Genomic DNA, 20,946 nt, shown 5'->3' with positions numbered 1-20,946 from the left:
CAGTCAAATAACAGGAATTGCATTTTCAGAACTAAAGGCAGAGAAAAAGAAACTAGTTACTAAAAATTAAGGTAAAAATTTTTTTTGTCAAAATTTCAATAGGTATAGACCTGTCAGGTAGGCAAATTTCAGGGCCCTCTAGAAGGAGAAGGAGTGGAGGTGGGTACTGTAGACCCATCCCTGAAAGTTTCATTTTCCTAACCTAAACCCTTTCCAAGACAGCAAGAAGTCAATTAACTAGAATTTTACCATTTTTTGTTTTTCATTTTATTGACTTACAAATAAAATGGACATACCACTTGATGCCTTTTTTCAGCTCTATCACTTCAATCAAAAGTTCAAATATAAGCCCTTTTTGAGCTCTTGAAAATGACCAAAAGATTCCTAATTTTTGGGTTTTAAAAAGGCTAAAATAATGGTTTCAAACTTAAACCAACAACCTAACCTTTAAAACAAACAACATTTGCAGTAGAAGCAATTATTATATTTATAAAAAGCTTAAAAAACTCATTGAACTCACTCATGTTCACTTTATTTGCAAGTCAATCATATGAGCAATAAAATATTAACCCCCTCCTCCTAGAGTAGAGAGAGAGAGAGAGAGATCGGTATATTTAAAAACTATCATAGCATAGCTAAATTCAGTTTTTTCACAAAGATCATACATTTAAACAAAAATCACACACTACAACTCAGCATTAAAAACTGATGTGAAGAAAGGCACAAATGAGTTGGCGTATTGATTGGTTTGTACTTAAGGGGGTATAAGTTTATTTTGTAACCGAGTTTGGCTATTGGGAGGGGCTGGTTTGGGTAGTAGTGATCGGTGGCTCTTATTGGCTAGGATGAATTTTCAGTAGAGGCAATACTGAGAAAGACCCATGTTATGAAAACAATTCTTACTTCACAATAGTGCCATAACATACATTACTGTATATGATTATAGAATAGAAATACTTTTAACAAATATAGAGACATATAGACAATTCAAACCTTTATCTCAGACAAAAAAAAACATGTATAATATTATAGTTTGTTCCTAAGAACTCTAAGTCATGTCTATTCAATTTAGCATTAAGCAATCCAAATGTTTGAATAATGTTCATAGAACCATACTTCTCAATAATAATGTATTGCAATAGATCTTACAGTAAAAATTTGCAGTAGGCCTATCTAAACTAAGCAATATGGATCTGTTGCAAATCTTTCTTATTCATTAACAAATGCACACCAGTTAAAACAAGATGAAATGGTCACAATATTTGGAATACGTTTTAGCTAAAATCTGACATGAATGTTTTCCACTGTTTGGTGAGCTTTTTTGCATATCCAATGCCCAGCTTTTTTCTAACATCTCTCAGAACCTGAAGTTGCAAGAATGGGAGTTTAGATGCTGTAGAACACATATGTATCCCTAACTACCATAAACTTGCAACAATACAAATTTCTTAAGATTCCAATTTCTTCAGACAAAGTATAGAGAGAGAGAGAGGTTTATTATTAAATACAAGACAATAAATTAAATACCCTTTCCGGTCTCTTTGCACATCCTTTGCATTCTGGTACTAGAGGACATTCTTTGAAGCTCTCCATGCAGAATTCCACGAGTAGACATAGAAGCCACTTCTTCAGCCAAAGAATCATCAATATGTGGAACCAGCTCTCTGAAGAAACAGTTTCTGCTGCTTCAACTGACATGTTCAAGTCCCACCTTGATAGGGAATGGCTCTGCCAGGAGTTCCTTTACAATTGGGAAGCTACAGAGTCCTCCACAAGAGTATAATAACAGCCACAATCTACACCAAACGAATTCTTTTTTCTCATGGAGCATCACAAGGATGGATAATCCTTATATCACTCCAAGCTGCAATTTAAGGTAAAAAATACAATTCAAAATTGAATTACAATACACTTTATCCCCCTCAAAAGGCTCCATGGCCAGGGATACAAGGGGGAGGGGGGCAGGGATACAACATTTGAGATTGAAAACTAGATATTTGCATTTACCAACATTCAAAGATTGGCCAACATTCCAAAACATTTAGAAATATGTTGCTGAGATTATGCTAAATGAAATGTGATCCAGCTTGAAATTAACATTTGCATACACAATTACAAGACTGATCAGATAAGCTGAAAATATTAAGACATGATTCCTGATAGCACATTATGAATGTAAGGATGAAATGGATAAAGTAAAAGCACTCCACACTGTCATACTCCAGATTGTGCTGGTATATTATGGTAACTGTATACAATTTCAAAGGAAGAAACAAGTTACTATACCAAATTTAAGGGCATCTATGGCAGAAGGATTCACTTCAAACGCTGACATGGAGTGCCATACTTGTGCATGGCAAATACTATCAAAAGCCTTAGACAAATATAAAGTGCAAATATATTATTCATAACTCTTAGACTAGGCATAATTAAATTGTGATGCTAAAACCCTATGTGCATGTTGACACCCAATACATGGTTTAAACCCAAATTGGCTTGAGTCTTTAGTAGTCCACTCAATAATATATGGTAGAAAGACATGTTCAAAAATCCTACTAATGTTGCATGCAATAATGATGGGCCTTTATGAACTATAATTAATAGGGTCCTTTTGATGTTTGAGAGTAGAGGTTGCCATGCTGCAAAGGAAAAAATCAGGTACCATTCACAAACATAAACAAAACTGAAAAAGTAACTTGAGTTGAGTGATTAGTGCCAGCCAATCGCAATGTAGATGATGAGTGCTAATCAAATCAAGATTACTCTATTTAGACCTAAGTTTTACTTTTAGTTGATACAGGAATAACCTGACATTGGCAAACTTTATCAGCCAAAAATTTAGAAACTGAGCCCTGAAAATGATAATGAACACTGCTCAATCTTACTAAAAATATTTTTATAATGCCTAAGCCAAGACAAATCCAGGATAGCACTGCTGGTCCCTAATGAATCAACTTCTGATGAATTAATGACTTGCCTCCATTGTAATAAACTTTTAGGGAACTTAGCTCCATTATAACAAAACAAACAAAGATACCATTTAAACTCTACTTTAGTCCTAATTTTTATATGAAACGCCTTACCTTGCAAAGGATGCCCACACACAATCCAGATGTAAAGCCAGAGTTTAGTATGCTTCTTAACAGATGTTGTTCCCAAATCAAGCTTTGAGTTTTAAGTTTGACCCAACCAAGGTAAAGGTAATTAAGTTTGACCAAACCAAGGTAATAAACATTCAGTTGGACTCTTGCTTGCGGTAAAGAAACACTTGTGAACAGAAGGTCAAAAGGGATCTTGATACAAGACAATAGAGCAGTTAGGCTTCAAAAATATAAAGGTCCATTAGCTTTGCTCCACTCACATTTCATACACCATTATTTTTAATATCAATACAAAGATGGATTAGTAGCTAATGTTACATTAAGAGAGAGGGAGAGTGGTCAAAGTCATGTTTGTCTTCATCAACATGAACAACAGAACATGGAATGTTGGCTGAGCAAAGGCAGTGGCCAATACTGGTCACACTATCACTATTATGAACATAATTGTGGTTAAGAGAATCAGGTTCTTTGTGGCAACTAATGGGCATTGAGTCTAAAACTAAGTTGGCACAAACAGAGGAAGATCACCTATCACTAGTCATTGATATCCATGTTTTTTAGTATTGCATAACAGAGGTTTAAGGGATGAGCAGGCACCAGAAAACTTAATAAATGAAGCTAGACATTTCTGTTTACAGGGGAGATGTACATATATAATTACAAGGCAACCAATTTGTACTGCCATAATTTTATTAGAGGAATAAAATGAAACTATAGCTCATCATTTGACAATACATGCCAGGCCACCAGAGGTTTGGCCTTTAGATTTGCAGGCATTGGTGGTAAGCACTTTGCTCGCTGCTTATTCATAAAGAGTTAACAAATATGGTTGGAAGTAAATGTTTTTGGAGGACTAAAGTGTCATAGTCATTCATTTTTTGATTTATTGCGCCATCTTTGTCTTTTGTGCCATTGATATTAAATGAGCATATAGAGGCAGACAGTTTAACATTCATTTCCAAGTGACACATTTACTTAGGACATCACACAAAATACGACATTTTAGGTTATACAAAACATGACTACCATCACAGTTACTGCATTTGGATCAGCTAAACAGGAGAAATCATGGGATAATAACATAAGGGCCAGGCACAGAAGCTGTTTATTGGCTTACCACATTTGGCTGTAATGTGGTTGGGAGATAGACAATTATATTAGCAACAGGGTGGGCTCAAGACTCTAGAGACCTGGAAAAATTCATTACCTACCTTGACCCCAACTTGTAGGCTTTTTCTTAGGGCAGCAGCATCAACAAAGGTATCTTTACCTCCAGGGAGTTTCCCACACATTCTGCATCAATGATAAATTTCATTTTATTATAAAGGGGGTGCCTGCTAATTATGATGAAGTGGTCTTTAAGCAAAATGAATGAATTTTTAGAGGTTTTGCGAGTTCAGGGTGCTAGAATAGGTTTGAAAATTAATGTTAGGAAGACTAAGTCACTAAGGCTAGGAATAAGTAAAGGTGAAAAGGTGATGTTGGGTAACGAAAAGTTTGATCAGGTGGGTAGCTTCACTTACCTTGGTAGTATTATTAGTAAAGAATATGGGAGCATGGAAGATGTTGAAAGTAGAGTAGCCTAGGCTTAGGGTGATTTTTATCACTCTAAGTTCAGTTTTTATCACCTAAGCTCACATTTTTATTGCCTCACCAAATTTTTATCACCTGGTAATTGTATTACCAGAAATGATGTAAAAACCCTTTATAAAGTAAAAGAAAGATGAAAAACTGACTAGTAGAAAGTTTTGCACATTATCAAGTAAGAATTTTATATTAGTACTGTTTTCTCACTTTTGTGTATAGCCCAGGACTATTGTCTGGTATGATTTGGGAGATGGGTTGTATCAGGGTAACAACCATTATATTTGAAAGAGTGTCAACTGGGAAATTAAATTGTTTTTTTTTTTCTTATTATTATTAATTTTCTTTTAGAACAGCTGCTGAACCACAATAGTACTCTCTTTGATAATATGGCCTTTAAAAGGTTTAGGGGAAAACAGAAGCCCAATCCATGTTTATGGTAACTTCTATTTATTTTACATGTGGCATCTTGTGTTTTCTTTGAGTCACTTGAGTCTAATGTGATGGTTTATTTTACTATCTGTTTTGGATTGATTTATTCAATCCTCAGCAGTTCACATGATATTGCAAATATTATATTTTGATGAGAACTAGGTGTATTTTACTCCCCCCTATCATAATTATTGGTCCCACCACCCCTTCCACTCCCCCAGCCCCATCACACTTCCTGGCTGAAAGACCATGAAACAGAGATCAGTACCAATGGTAGGGACTGTAAAGTCCAATACAGCATTCTTTACCTTTTTATCTTTGTCCAAGTCATAGCTCAATGTCAAATCACACCCCTCCCCCTCATGAGCACTCCCTGAAGGTTTTGACTTAGTATCCCAATATATTGCACATAAACTCTTGTGATAACTTGGCAGTATATAGTGTCATTTGATTGACCTCAGTGATCTACTACATAGATTTTAAGTCCCATTGCAGCTTATTGTGCAAACACCAATTTGGAGGATTAGAGACAAAACTGGTAAGCCCCTTCCCATCCCCTCAACTCAAAATTTCAAGTCTTCCTGCACCACCCTTCAATTTTATTTCCCCATCATCACCTAAATTAGAAAAAAAAATCCAAGGGAGAAATCTAGACCAAACATGGCTGTCTTTCTTCCTATAACCTAAGTGTAAACAGTGGGTAATTCGAACAATTTGGAGGCCGTTAATCTGGGGCTGCAGGGGTGATATTGAGCTCGGTGGCACACTTACTTAAGGACCTCTGAAAATGGTAGTTAATCAAATTCACATCCATGAAGTTGGATGAAAAGATATCTGTGGTTGTTTCTTGCTTATTACTGTTTGTTGACAGTTTGTGAATAAATATCTATCCGTCTAAAGTTATAACTCATAAACATACAAAAATTGATTTATAATTTGAAAAATGTCAAACTGACTTAATTAAACTATACGCCAAGGAATGGTCTTTAAAATGCTTTATGAACCATCTCCTAGGTTCTTGTATTTTATTAAGCAAACGAATTTAAGTTAGTTTAAATTAATGAGACAAATGGAGATATCAAAGGGGGGGGGGTTGTTTCAAACTACTTTTACGTATAACAACCCATTGCAATACTAATCCACCTGAAGCCACCACAGCTGCACACTCGCCCAACCTCTTCAAAGCTTCAATCATTTCCCCCGATCCTCATCTCAAATGAAGTTCCAATTTCCTTCAAATCTCTTCTTGTGATCTCTTCCCACCTATTTAGGGATGACCTATTTTTCTTCTGGCCTGAGATGGAAATTCCTCTAGAAAGTGAATCATATTTTCCGCGCGATCAAAGATGCTAGCATCTCTTTGAGCGCTTTGAAAATTCAATAGAAGACTGATTATATCACCCCTAAAGGACAGCAGTCAGCCTTTTTTTTTTTTGCAAGGAAGATATCAGTTGGCATATTTTTTTGCAAGGAAGATATCAGTCAGCATATTTTTTTCCAAGGAAGACATCGGTCGGCAAATGTTTTCAAGGAAGACATCAGTTGGCATATTTTTGCAATCATGCAAGGACGTGCGCCGAGGTGGCGGCATGGACCGTTCCCCTTAAAATCTCAAGTTTCTGGAATTTCCGAGCATCTCTTGACTTGAGCATCTTCATATGTTTTTGCGGTACTTGTGATCTGAGAAACAACGGTTTGTCTTTCGCGTTCGGTTATAATCAGCTTAGTCTCAGTGAGAAAAACTACGATGCAGATGTATCTTAATTGGGTATTTTATATATATAGTTGTTAGGTATTTAACATAAGGAGTTCTGGGCGGCCAGCTTTCCATAGTTCTCTTCTGTTGTTTCCATAATTTTGTTAATAAGGCATTATATTTTGGTATTTTTCATTAAGATTAACCTAACTAATCATTATGATTAAGCTAGCTTCACTTTTTGAGTGTTTTGGGGATTTTTAAAGTACTGTTTTGGCAATCTAAGATTATCATTACAGAAGACTGTATAACTGTAAAACGAAATTGCCAGAAATATAGTTTGTCTTAATGGTTTCAACTCGTTGAGTAGAATTTACCACGGCGATGCCCACTTAGTCGGATTGACGCTTGAGCTGCTTTTTACGGACAAACCGGAAAGTAAATCAACCATTGAAAATGTGAGAAAAATCGTTTCTGTCAGTTTCATTGGTTGATTTGCTTTTAAACCCTAAATGGAAACACTGCCTTAGCTATCGATGTAACTATAGAGGACAAATTTCATTTGTTTAAATTACTGGTACCAGCATATTTGATTTAATAGTTTATGTTTCCAGGCTAATCAATTAAACATGAAAGCACCTTTTTTCAAATGTTAATTAACAGACGGTATTTTAAGAACATTATGTATAGAGAAAAAAAGGCGTCAGCTTTTTCTGTAGCACAGTTTTTGACGCCTATAATGATTGATTTGTTCCTCATGATTTAAAATTAATATTGATCTTTAGAAATCACAGTTGTTGAGCACCTTCTAATAAATTATTTACAATGACATGCCAACATTAAAAGAGTTTATATTAATTTATGTTAATATTAATATAAATTGATTAGTGTATTAAGTGTTTAGTTGGTGGAATAGTTTTTGGAGTTTGTTTATTTTAGTTGGTTTTCTTAGTAAATAACTTGATCATTGTAACTTGTTTCCCTCAGCTCACCGACTTTTTTAGTTTGTGTATTTATGATTTAGATCCAAGGCCGTATCCACGATTATTTATTTGTTTGTTGTTTTTTGGGAGAGGGGGTATTTTTGGTTGGGAAGGGAAGGGGGAACAAAAATAAAACTACAAAGCGCATCAAAGTCAAAAATTTGACTATATGTATTTTTGCTACTTTTTTTACGAGTCCGTCCAATTTTTATTTTATTTTTTTTGGGGGGGAGGGGGGCAAACCCATTACCTTGCCCCCTGGATACGGCCTTGCTTACATCAATATGATATATAGGTTATGTGAAGCCTAATTCGTTTTGCGCCCCTAACTTTCACTTATATTCATAAATCCTAGAGGGGAAAAAATTGTTTTTCAGTCACTTTTGAAAACGAGTAAAGCTGCAGCAGTGGAATTTTGTTTGCTCTTCTTTGCTTTTAATATAGAGAGCCGCCATTTTTATGACACTTGGTAAGTTGTATTAAACTATATTGCTATATTGCCAAGTGACATATAGCAATCGCAATTCTGTTGGTCTGTCGGTCCCGGTTTTGCTACTTTAGGCACTTCCAGGTAAGTTAGGACGATGAAATTTGGCAGGCGTACCAGGGACCGGACCAAATTAAATTAGAAATAGTCATTTTCCCGATTTGACCATCTGGGGGGGGGGGCGTGGGGGGCCGCTAATTCGGAAAAAAATAGAAAAATGAAGTATTTTTAACTTCCGAATGGTTGATCAGATCTTAATGAAATTTGATGTTTGGAAGGATATCGTGTCTCAGAGCTGTTATTTCAGATCCCGACTGGATCTGGTGACATTGGGGAGGGAGTTGGGAGGGGGAAACCTAAAATCTTGGAAAACACTTAGAGTGGAAGGATCGGGATAAAACTTGGTGGGAAAAATAAGCATAAGTCCTAGATACATGATTGACATAACCGCAACGGATCCGCTCTCTTTGGGGCTGTTGGGGGGGGGGGTTAATTCTGAAAAGTTAGAAAAAATGAAGTATTTTTAACTTACGAACGGGTGATCGGATCTCAATGAAATTTGATATTTAGAAGGATATCGTGTCTCAAAGTTCTTATTTTAAGTCCCGACCGGATCTGGTGACGTTGGGGGGAGTCTGGGGTGGGGGAACCTAAAATCATGGAAAACGTTTAGATTGGAGGGATCGGGATGAAACTTGGTGGGAAACATAAGCAGAAGTCTTAGATACGCGATTTACGTAATTGGAACGGATCCGCTCTATTGGGGGGGGGGGGAGTTACTTCTGAAAAAATAGAAAAAATGACGAACTTATGAAGGAGCGATCGGATCTTCATGAAACTTCATATTTAGAAGGTCCTCGTGACTCAGATCTCTTATTGTAAATCTTAACCAGATCCAGCGTAATTGGGGGGGGGGAGTTGAGGGGAACCGGAAATCTTAGAAAATACTTAAAGCGGTGAGATCAGGATGAAACTGAATGGGAAGAATAAAAACCTGTCTAAGACGCGTGACTGACATAATCGGACCGGATCTGCTCTCTTTGGTGGAGTTGGGGGGGGGGGGGTAATTTTGAAAATTGAGGTATTTGTAACTTACGAAAAGGTGACCAGATCTTAATGAAATTTGATATTTAGAAGGGTCTTGCGCTTTAAAGCTCTAATTTTAAATTCTGACCAGATCCTGTGACATTGGGGGGAGTTGGAAGGGGAAACCGGATTCTTGGAAAACGTGAAAATTGGGGTATTTTTATTTTACGAATAGGTGATCGGATCTCAATGAAATTTGATATTTAGAAGGAATTCATGTCTCATAGCTCTTATTTCAAATCCCGACCAGATCTTTTGACATTAGGGGGAGCTGGAGGGGAAATCTTGGAAAACACTTGGAGTGGAGGAATCGGGATGAAGCTTGGTGGATAGAATAAGCAAATGTCCATGGTACGTGATTGACGGAACCGTACTGGATTCGCTGTCTTTGGGGGAGTTGGGGGGAGGGGTTCGGTGATTTGGCGAGTTTGGTGCTTCTGGACGTGCTAGGACGATGAAAATTGGTAGGCGTGTCAGGGAGCTGCACAAATTGACTTGATAAAGTTGTTTTTCCAGATTCAACCATCTGGGGGGCTAAAGGGAGAGGAAAAATTAGAAAAAACTAGGTATTCATAACATACGAGTAGGTGATCGGATCTTAATGAATTTTGATATTTAGAAGGACATCGTGACTCAGAGCTCTTATTTTAAATCCTGACCGGCATTAAGCCTCTTATTTCCATTTAAATTAATCTATTGATTCATAGAATTTTGCTAGATTTCATACCATATGATCTCTTGGCTCTTAGCTCTTCTTGCCTCGTCACAAGTGCCATATGAGCTCTTAGCTCTTGTTAAATTTTTAAGGTTTGGGTACCGAAGCCGTTGATTAATTTCTACTTGTGTATTGACTAGTTTGTAAAGAAATTTCTGAATATAAAGTTTAACAAAAAACAACAACATTGTTTTGCCATGTTTTGCCTAGATGACTTTTAGCCACCTTCACTTAGTCCCCTCCAAAATCTATTCACAAAAATAGTTATTCTTAGAGGATTTGATGAATATCAAACAAGTAAAAATCCTGGTATACAAAGCCGTATCCAGGTGGGGGGAGGTTCAGGGTTTGAACCAACCCCTTCCGAAATTTTGGCCGAGTCATAAAAATGTAACAAAAATGATCGTAAACAAATTTTATTGCATTTTTTGCGTACTCCTCCTCGAACGAAAATCCTGGATTCGCCCTTGCCTGTGTAACCTATTTTTTTGTTCAAATTGTGGCGAGTTTCCTTTGCCTCCGATTTAGTAAATACGTCTATGAATTGCGACGAACAGTTACCAGAGGAAGCTTCTCACTTACTAACATTGTCATAGGAATCCATATTCGCTGTTTTATTTTGGTAAGGAAGATGTATAATAGTAGTAAAACTTCCAGAAGCAGGGGCGTCGTTTGGAGGGGGAACAAAGGGGGCAGTTGCCCTCTAATAGTTTGGAGAAAAAAAATTATTATATAACCCATGCCCCTTGACTATCTGGCTATAGACCCCTCTTGCCACCTCCCCTCCCCCAATAAAAATGACGGGGATTTGCCCCTCTCCAGAAACCCCAGCTTTTCCCCTAGTTATAATCTTTGGCTGAGGGATGGTAGAGTATTTGATGTAGTGAGTGATTTAAGTATCTGAATACCCTCTGTAAACAAACCAGAAGTGCTTTCTATCAACGAGGAAGTTATTAGTAACAGTAGACAGACCGAGTTTTCCACGTTCTTTGTTAGTATTGTTACACATTTTTGTTTACGTGGGTGACATGGACGGTATAATGCCTAAACCCGCAGGTTCCTGGTTGATTGCGGGTAGATTTTTGATACACCTTCCTTTCAACCTGTCCTGTGGGCTAGATTGAATTATTCAGAAACAGAATTTTAGTTAATAACTGGGCGTTGTGAAATTTGGACTAACTTTATTGACTTAGTGTAGTATTTGGTACTTTCAATTTTTCTATTTGAATAGGCAATCCAAAATGCTTAATAGTATATAATTGTCAGTGTAGAAAATATCTGGATTATTAGCTGGTCAATAAATGAATTTTTTCCCGGAATCTCAGGATCTAGCCTAATGAGTACAGATAAATAAGTTGAACTGTTATATTAGCAGAAAAAAACGTTTAGACATTATAAATATTCTCAGAAATTATAATTAAAGCTATCTTCTGATCATTGCTTTCGTTCTTGTACAAACAGAAGAAAAACATAGTTAGAACCGTCATAGAACGGTCTTTTTTCTTCCTTGTGGGTTATCGGCGACTGAAAGGATTAATTAGTTTAACTGGGAATTAAATGGAATATTCAGTTTAGTTTTAAATCTTCCTAAGAACCGTATTTGAATCTTTTCTTACTGAAATTGTCGAAGAGAGCCACGCATAGATGTATTTATTTGGCTCGGTGTGACCAGAAATTTGAGAGTGGGGGTAGGCTAAATGCAAGGAAGATGCTTAAGAGCATTATGGTAAAAAAATACAGCATTGCGGCAGGTGGGGGTAGAACTTTGGACTTTTACCTAACCCGAAATCAATATTCTTATGATTTATTCTTTAATTTTTTATATATCTCCTCGAGACAAAATCCTGCGCGCTTTGAAGTTATACAGATAGGCCTAGATGAAAAATGCAAAAAATTCTTTATTGGGGGGGGGTAGAAATGGATCGGAATTCTGTCCCCCCTCAAGTACCCATCCTAGCTGTTGGTGGAAGAGCCAAGCACATCTTCTATCTTTGTGCTTGACACTATCAAGTAAGCCTAGGGGTGTCTGTCCCCACCCCCGTGTTCACGTACGAGCCTAGTTGAAGAACTGACCTCATCTTCGATTATTTAACTTCGCAACATCAAGTAAGCTTACGGATGTCTCGAATATTTATGTAAATAGCCGATTATTATTTACAATTGGAAAACCCAACAGTTTGTTTTTAGCTTTTTGCTTCCGTGTATAATTCATGTTGTCTAACATGCTTTAGACTTTTTCACATGCAGAGAATGATCCCATCTAGCAAAGGTACGGATCTCACGATTCTCTGCCTTCGGTCGGGAGTTATGTGATTGGGGAAACACTGCGGTCTAACGGCAGTTGTTCATACCATCTTTTGAATTATAACGGCTGATTTAAGTGTAGTTAATTGTTGTTGTTTTTTCAGGAAATGACGGAAATTCGTGGAATACAGGCGCTTGAAATTTGGTGTCGCCGTCTTACTTCAGGATACCCTGGCGTAAATATTAGCAACTTGACCACAAGTTTCAGAGATGGACTTGCTTTTTGTGCAATCATACATCATTACAGACCTGATCTCATGTAAGTTTCGGCTCTTTCAAACATCTCTTCGTGGTAATTGCGAGAGGGTACCCACTTTCCTTCCTCTGGTGCTATTTCAGAACACTACGGGTGCCGCAAGCTCCGACGCCCTTGGAATGCGCCACCTGATGTATGTGATTGCTGAACGAGGGCGACCCTCAAATAGTTTAAATTATTTTTCAGTATTGACAGGATGAGAGGGCTTCTAGCCACCACTCCCTGAAAACTTAATACTTTTATGATAATCTTTAGAATCTTTTACATTTTTCGTATAAACATGCATTTCAGGCGTTTTCTCGAGTTTGTACTTCCCCCTCCCAGTCCCCTAAGGAATTACCACGTCATTCTTCTCCTACATAGTATCTGCTTTTCTTAATAAATAGCCTGTTAAATCTCTCTAATTCTATTTCCATTTTGCTCATCAAGTATGCTTTAAAATAATTCAAATATCCAAGTGAATCTATAAAACTGAAGAATATTGAAGATTAATTGAAACGAGAAGAATATGTAAATAGAATAGAAATAAGACCATTTATAAAAAAAAATGTGTAAAAAAAGACGCTGAACGAAACAAAATCCATTTGGTTTTTTCACATGTTATAAACACGCATCCGTGATCATTCATCTGAGAAAAACACAAAATTCCACATTTTTAAAAATAAGAGCTTGAGATCTTTACAACAGGGTTTTCTGATCTGCTGAATCCGATGGTATGACTTTCATCGACATCACTTACCTTTTCGGAGGTGTTTTTTGAAAATCAAGCAAACTATTTCAGGCTCGTAGCTTTTAATGGATACCTTTTAACTTAATGAATATTAAATATTTGAAATCAGCATAAAAGCTAGTTCTTTTGATCTATTGATTGTTATCAAAACTTCTTTTTTTTAGAATTCCGGTTACTATTAGCTCGTTGTGCTGTTTACTTGCAGTTCATGTCAGGGACTATTTTAAAAGGGAACCCCCTGACGAGAATAAAGTTCAGCAGTTTTCTAACTGAAATATCAAACCTACGATTTTACCACATCCTTTTATCTGAGCAAAATTTCTAAAAACTGAAAATGCTAATCTAAAAGGACAGGGTAGCAATTGTCCCCTATATGTTTTTGCCCCCATAGACTTCAAAAAATACCTTCTTCATTATTTTCAGTGAAAAAATTAAAACACAATAATATGCCCCCTCCTTTAATTTTGGAAAACTTTTTGCATATTCATGGGACAAAGAAAAAATATCCTTGCCCCCTCTGCTCTATAATTGTACCCCTTACCCCTACAATGAATATGTCAAGTCAGGGCTCAAGCAAAAACTTTAGTGCTAGAATGTTGGATATTTAACAACTAGAGCTAAATCGTATTGGTGTGTGAGTGGCTCGATTCGTGGTCCTCTATTCAATAGCCGATGTTGGCTCCAATGGCTTTGAGCTGTTTAAGAACTTTGTAGTTGAAGATGGAGAGCTTAGTAGTAGTACTTAGATCTTAGCTCAACTTTGTAGTTGAAGACGGAGAGCCTAGTAGTGGTACTTAATTGTACTTAGAGCTTAGTCCAACTTTGTTGTTGAAGATGGAGAGCTTGGTAGTGGTACTTAGAGCTAAATTCAACTTTGGATTTGAAGACTGAGAGCTTAGTAGTGGTACTTAATTGTACTTAGAGCTTAGTCCAACTTTGTTGTTGAAGATGGAGAGCTTGGTAGTGGTACTTAGAGCTAAACTCAACTTTGGATTTGAAGACTGAGAGCTTAGTAGTGGTACTTAATTGTACTTAGAGCTTAGTCCAACTTTGTTGTTGACGATAGAGAGCTTGGTAGTGGTACTTAATTGTACTTAGAGCTTAGTCCAACTTTGTAGTTGAAGACGGAGAGCCTAGTAGTGGTACTTAATTGTACTTAGAGCTTAGTCCAACTTTGTTGTTGAAGATGGAGAGCTTGGTAGTGGTACTTAATTGTACTTAGAGCTTAGTCTAACTTTGTTGTTGAAGATGGAGAGCTTGGTAGTGGTACTTAGAGCTAAATTCAACTTTGGAGTTGAAGACTGAGAGCTTAGTAGTGGTACTTAATTGTACTTAGAGCTTAGTCCAACTTTGTTGTTGAAGATGGAGAGCTTGGTAGTGGTACTTAATTGTACTTAGAGCTTAGTCCAACTTTGTAGTTGAAGACGGAGAGCCTAGTAGTGGTACTTAATTGTACTTAGAGCTTAGTCCAACTTTGTTGTTGAAGATGGAGAGCTTGGTAGTGGTACTTAGAGCTAAATTCAACTTTGAAGTTGAAGACTGAGAGCTTAGTAGTGGTACTTAATTGTACCTAGAGCTTAGTCCAACTTTGTAGTTGAAGACGGAGAGCCTAGTAGTGGTACTTAATTGTACTTAGAGCTTAGTCCAACTTTGTTGTTGAAGATGGAGAGCTTGGTAGTGGTACTTAATTGTACTTAGAGCTTAGTCCAACTTTGTTGTTGAAGATGGAGAGCTTGGTAGTGGTACTTAGAGCTAAATTCAACTTTGGAGTTGAAGACTGAGAGCTTAGAAGTGGTACTTAATTGTACTTAGAGCTTAGTCCAACTTTGTTGTTGAAGATGGAGAGCTTGGTAGTGGTACTTAATTGTACTTAGAGCTTAGTCCAACTTTGTAGTTGAAGATGGAGAGCCTAGTAGTGGTACTTAATTGTACTTAGAGCTTAGTCCAACTTTGTTGTTGAAGATGGAGAGCTTGGTAGTGGTACTTAATTGTACTTAGAGCTTAGTCCAACTTTGTTGTTGAAGATGGAGAGCTTGGTAGTGGTACTTAGAGCTAAATTCAACTTTGGAGTTGAAGACTGAGAGCTTAGTAGTGGTACTTAATTGTACTTAGAGCTTAGTCCAACTTTGTTGTTGAAGACGGAGAGCTTAGTAGTGGTACTTAATTGTACTTAGAGCTTAGTCCAACTTTGTAGTTGAAGACGGAGAGCCTAGTAGTGGTACTTAATTGTACTTAGAGCTTAGTCCAACTTTGTTGTTGAAGATGGAGAGCTTGGTAGTGGTACTTAGAGCTAAATTCAACTTTGGAGTTTAAGACTGAGAGCTTAGTAGTGGTAGTGGTCAGGATTCAAGACTAATGTCAAACAAAATTCGGAAGTAGCCCTTTTGGTTAAAGTCCCCAAGAAGAAATTTTTATGAGCGTGCTAATAACCACTGATTCTCAATTCTATCACACGGCTAGTAACTGGATTCTTATCATATTAAACAAAAAAAACAAGTTTTTTAAATGAAAGCAAGGAGCGACATTAAAACTTAAAACGAACAGAAATTACTCCGTATATGAAAGGGGCTTTTCCTCCTCAATGTCCCGCTCTTTACGCTAAAGTTTGACTCTTTCTCTTAACTCTACTTTATAAAACAGTAAAAAACTTTAGTGTAAAGAGCGAAGCATTGAGGAGGAAAAGCCCCTTTCATATATGGATTAATTTTTGTTCGTTTTAAGTTTTAATGTCGCTCCTTACTTTCATTTAAAAAACTTGTTTTTTTTGTTTAATTTCTGGACGTTTTTGAATTAATGTATGTTTTGATCTTGGCTCTACACACATAAATAATTAAAACGAAATTTGCATATTAGTTTTTTTTTTTTGGCTAAATGGCTTTTTCATAGTTTTAATGGGAAGATTTTGAGAAAAAAGGAGCGAGGGAGGAGGCCTAGTTGCCATCCAATTTTTTGATTACTTAAAAAGGCATTAACTTTAAATTTTTTACGAACGTTTTCATAAGTAAAAAATATACGTAACTTACGTAGCGAACTTCTGTATTCGTATGTTTTTATTGCGTATATGAGGGGGCTCGTCCCCCGTCGATACCTCGCTCTTTACACTAAAGCTTAAATTTTGTCCCACATCCTTAAGAATGGCCCCTGAATCACAAAGGCCGTAGAATAAGTAGTTGTAATTACTAAAAATACTTTAGCGTAAAGAGCGAGGTATTACGAGGAGGTAAACCCCTCATATGCGTTATAATGTCCGTTCGTTTTCAATTTTAATGCTGCTCGTCACTTTCAGTAGAAAAAAACTTTTCATATTTATTTTTTCATTGTTTTTTTAAATAATGCTAGAAAATCCTGTGCCCCCTCCATTGAAAGTCTCTTCCCCCGTGAGAAGTTCCTCCATGGAAAGATCCTCCCACGTAACCCTTCCCCTCAACTCTCCCCCAACAAAAAAAATCCCCCTGAAAACGTCTCTACACTTCCCAGTAACCATTGCTATATGTAAACACAGGTCAAAGTTTGTAACTTGCAGCCCCTCCCAAGGGGACTGCGGGGGAGCAAGTCGTCCCAAAAGAAATATTTATTAGGTTTTTCGACTATGGTGAATAAAATGGCTATCTCAGAATTTTGATCCGTTGACTTTGGGGAAAAAATGAGCGTGGGAGGGGGCCTAGGTGCCCTCCAATTTTTTCGGTATTTAAAAAGGGCACTAGAACTTTTAATTTCCGTTAGAATGAGCCCTTTCGCGACATTCTAGGACCACTGAGTCGATACGATCACCCCTGGGAAAAAAATAAATAAACACGCATCAGTGATTTGTGTTCTGGCAAAAAATGCGAAATTCCACATTTTTGTAGATAGGGGCTTGAAACTTCGACAACAGGGTTCTCTAATACGCCGAATCTGATAATGTGATTTTTGTTAAGATCGTATGATTTTTAGGGGGTGTTTCCCCCTATTTTCTAAAATAAGGCAAATTTCCTCAGGCTCGTAACTTTTGATGGGTATAACTGATCTTGATGAAATTTATATATTTAAAATCAGCATTAAAATGCGATTCTTTTGATGTAACTATTGATATCAAAATTCCATTTTTAGAGTTTCGGTTACTATTGAGCCGGGTCGCTCCTTACTACAGTTCGTTACCACGAACTGTTTGATGATTCCCTTATCATCTTCACTTCTTATACTGTCAATATGATCCATAGCTTCAGCAATACATGGAATAATAAATATGAATTTAATAATAAGCAAATGATGATTAAATAAAATGTATTTTTTTTAAATTTTATAGGAATATTTGCCTTGTTTTATATAAATATAAATTTATTTTATGTAAATCAAGTTTACTTTATAATACAAAAGAATAAATAATATATATATACTTTAAAAAATGCTTCGAAATTGACTAAATAGTAGAAAATAATTTTTTTTCTCGAGAATCTATGAATAAGGGAAAACGAGGTGTGCGGAATGGAATGGGTTTTGCATAACATGAATTTTAAATCGATATAAATAAATCGATATAAAGCTATAAATGCGTAAATGAAAAAAAGCCAGTGAGTTGAAGGAACGAGATCCAGAGTCATCTGCTTTGGAGAACTATCGATGAAAGATGTATTTGTGCTGTAGAATTAGCAACCTCAGTTTGCATTAGAGATGCAAAGGCAATATTTGCGTATTTTATCCGGCCTAGATTTGCTAATATGCCAATGAAGTTCCAATTGCATTAGCAAGAATTATTGTTGTTGATTATTTACGTCTCCTCTAGAAACCATCTTCTGTTGAGACGATCTTCCTTGTTTCACACATTTCTCTTTGGTTTTTGATGGGGTAATCTGAAACAAACTATAATCTCTTTTCTCTCTCTTTTTTTATCTTTTTTTTATTATTTTTCCTTTAAACAAACGATGATACAGAAAGAACACACACAACAAACAATATACAACAAGCAAATAAGTTCCCATCCACCCTCTTCAATATTTATTTACTAATACTAAAACACATCAAAATAATCCTTTCCATTTTGTTTCTTTTGCAAAAATTATTGAAATTAATACTTTTTATTTTTAAAATTTTTGCCAAAAATGGGTTTATTTACCATTTTGTGATCGTTTTATTGTCGTTCGAAAACCATCTGGCTGCAACTTGCAGTAACATTCTTAATCTGCATACTTTTGACACACCAATAACATGACGTCGGATAATTGGTAATTTTGGCATGTGGTAAAAGCAAAACCGCAAAATCTTAGCCTTGAACTTCTGATCTTATACTGTAGAACCATGATGAGCAAGTCCGAATACCCACGATGGGGCAAAATTTTGTTTATGGCAGTGAAGCACGAAACTTTTGGTTAAATCTGTAGTTTTTTGCTTTAAAACTAATGGCTATGAGTTGATGTTTTTCTTTATTTTAAGACATTTTCGAACTGTGAAGCAACCCTCAAATCTATGACCTTTTATATATTCATTTTATTTGATGCATTTCGATCGTAATTGGGTGATTAGCGCGCTGAACTAGGAATTCTGGGTATGTAAAGGCTGGGGTTTGAGTCCTGGTGTCGCTGATCGTTTGCTTCCGAGTGGGAATCGGCAGTTTGACTGTAAGCTCACTTAGAGTAGACCCAGCTCCATGTGGGCTACGGGAAAAATCTAAGGAAGGGGATACGCGAAGCGTTGGTTCATTACCATTAACCACGCATTGCACTCCCGGCCGAAGGTAGAAAATCAAGAGATCTGTACCTGCGCTACCTAGACCATTGGTGTGCATTGGAAAAAGTTCGTCATTTCTATCGTGTAATTAAATAAAAAAAAACTAATTTTTTTAGCTGAAAGTAAGGAGCGACATTAAAACTTAAAACGAACAGAAATTACTCCGTATATGAAATGGGTTGTCCCCTCCGCAATCCCTCGCTCTTTACGCTAAAGCTTTTAATTGTTTTAAAAAGTAGAATTGTGGCAAATAGTCAAACTTTAGCGTAAAGAGCGAGGAATTGCGGAGGGGACAACCCATTTCATATACGGAGTAATTTCTGTTCGTTTTAAGTTTAATGTCGCTCCTTACTTTCAGCTAAAAAAATTAGTTTTTTTATTTAATTTCAGAACGTTTTTGAATTAATGCATGTTTGGTTTTGGCTCTCCGCACATAAATTATTAAAATGAAATTTGTATATTAATTCTTTTTTGGCTAAATGGCTTTCTCTTAGTTTTGATCAGACGATTTTGAGAAATAAGGGGTGGAGAAGGAGGCCTAGTTGCCCTCCAATTTTCCGGTTACTTAAAAAGGCAACTAGAACTTTTAATTTTTAACGAACGTTTTTATTAGTAAAAAATATACGTAACTTAAGAATTAACTTACGTAACAAACTTTCATAACCTTTTGTTTTTATTATGTATATGAGGGGGTTTTTACCCTCGTTAATACCTCGCTCTTTACACTAAATCGTAAGTTTTGTCCCAATTCTTTAAGAATGACCCCTGAATCAGAAAGGCCGTAGAATAAATAGTTGAAATTACTAAAAATACTTTAGCATAATGAGCGAGGTATTTATCTCCTCCTAAATACCTCGCTCTTTATGCTAAAGTATTATTAGAACCCCTCATATTCGTAATAATATCTGTTCGTTTTAAGTTTCAATGCTACTCCTTCCTTTCATTTGAAAAAAGTTTTCATGTTTATTTTTCATTGATTTCTTATAGTAATGCTAGAAAATCCTGTGCCCTTTTCATTGAATTTTTCTTCCCCCATGACAGATTCCTCCAAGGAAAGATCCTCTAACATAGCCCCCTCTCCTCAGCCCCACCCCCAAGCAAAATAAAATCCCCCTGAAAACGTCTGTACACTTCCCAATAAACATTACTATATGTAAACACTGGTCAAAGTTTGTAACTTGCAGCCCCTCCCCCAGGGATTGTGGGGGAGTAAGTCATCCCCAAAGACATAGTTATTATGGTTTTTGACTATGCTGAACAAAATGGCTATCTCAAAATTTTGATCCCTTGACTTTGGGAAAAAATGAGCGTGGGAGGGGGCCTAGATGCCCTCCAATTTTTTTGGTCACTTAAAAAGGGCACTAGAACTTTTCATTTCCGTTAGAATGAGCCCTCTTGCGACATTCTAGGACCATTTGGTCGATACGATGTCCCCTTGGAAAAAGAAAAAACAAACAAATAAACACGCACCCGTGATTTGTCTTCTGGCAAAAAATACAAAATTCCACATTTTTGTAGATAGGAGCTTGAAACTTCTACAGTAGGGTTCTCTGATACTCTGAATCTGATGGTGTCATTTTCGTTAAGATCCTACGACTTTTAGGGGGTGTTTTCCCCTATTTTCTTAAATAAGGCAAATTTTCTCAGGCTCGTAACTATTGATGGGCAAGACTAAACTTGATGAAGTTTTATTATATATTTAAAATCAGCATTAAAATGCGATTCTTTTGATGTAGCTATTGATATCAAAATTCAATTTTTTAGAGTTTTGGTTACTATTGAGCCGGGTCGCTCCTTACTACAGTTCGTTACCACGAACTGTTTGATTGTAAATCACTGAGCCTCTCGGTCTACGCAAACCATTTGTGC

The 20,946-nt window shown here is 36.5% G+C and overlaps 1 protein-coding gene across 2 annotated transcripts in view; it reads left to right on the top strand.

Annotated features, from left to right (window-relative positions):
- Positions 1 to 20,946, top strand: part of LOC136025900 (F-actin-monooxygenase mical1-like) — a 93,356-nt gene that overhangs the window by 1,927 nt on the left and 70,483 nt on the right. Inside the window, exons 1-2 of one of the 2 annotated variants that reach the window (XM_065701960.1) lie at positions 11,159 to 11,288; positions 12,493 to 12,647. In XM_065701960.1, the coding sequence (XP_065558032.1) occupies positions 12,496 to 12,647 (152 nt within the window). In that variant the 5' untranslated portion in view covers positions 11,159 to 11,288; positions 12,493 to 12,495. Of the gene's footprint in view, positions 1 to 11,158; positions 11,289 to 12,492; positions 12,648 to 20,946 lie in introns of those variants that run through there. The other variant, XM_065701959.1, reaches the window with a different exon arrangement.

The sequence above is a fragment of the Artemia franciscana genome, chromosome 4, assembly GCF_032884065.1.
Source record: "Artemia franciscana chromosome 4, ASM3288406v1, whole genome shotgun sequence".
Classification (NCBI taxonomy): Eukaryota; Metazoa; Arthropoda; class Branchiopoda; order Anostraca; family Artemiidae; genus Artemia; species Artemia franciscana.
The sequence above is the reverse complement of the archived record's forward strand: the minus strand, read 5'-3'. Positions and strand labels throughout refer to the sequence as shown.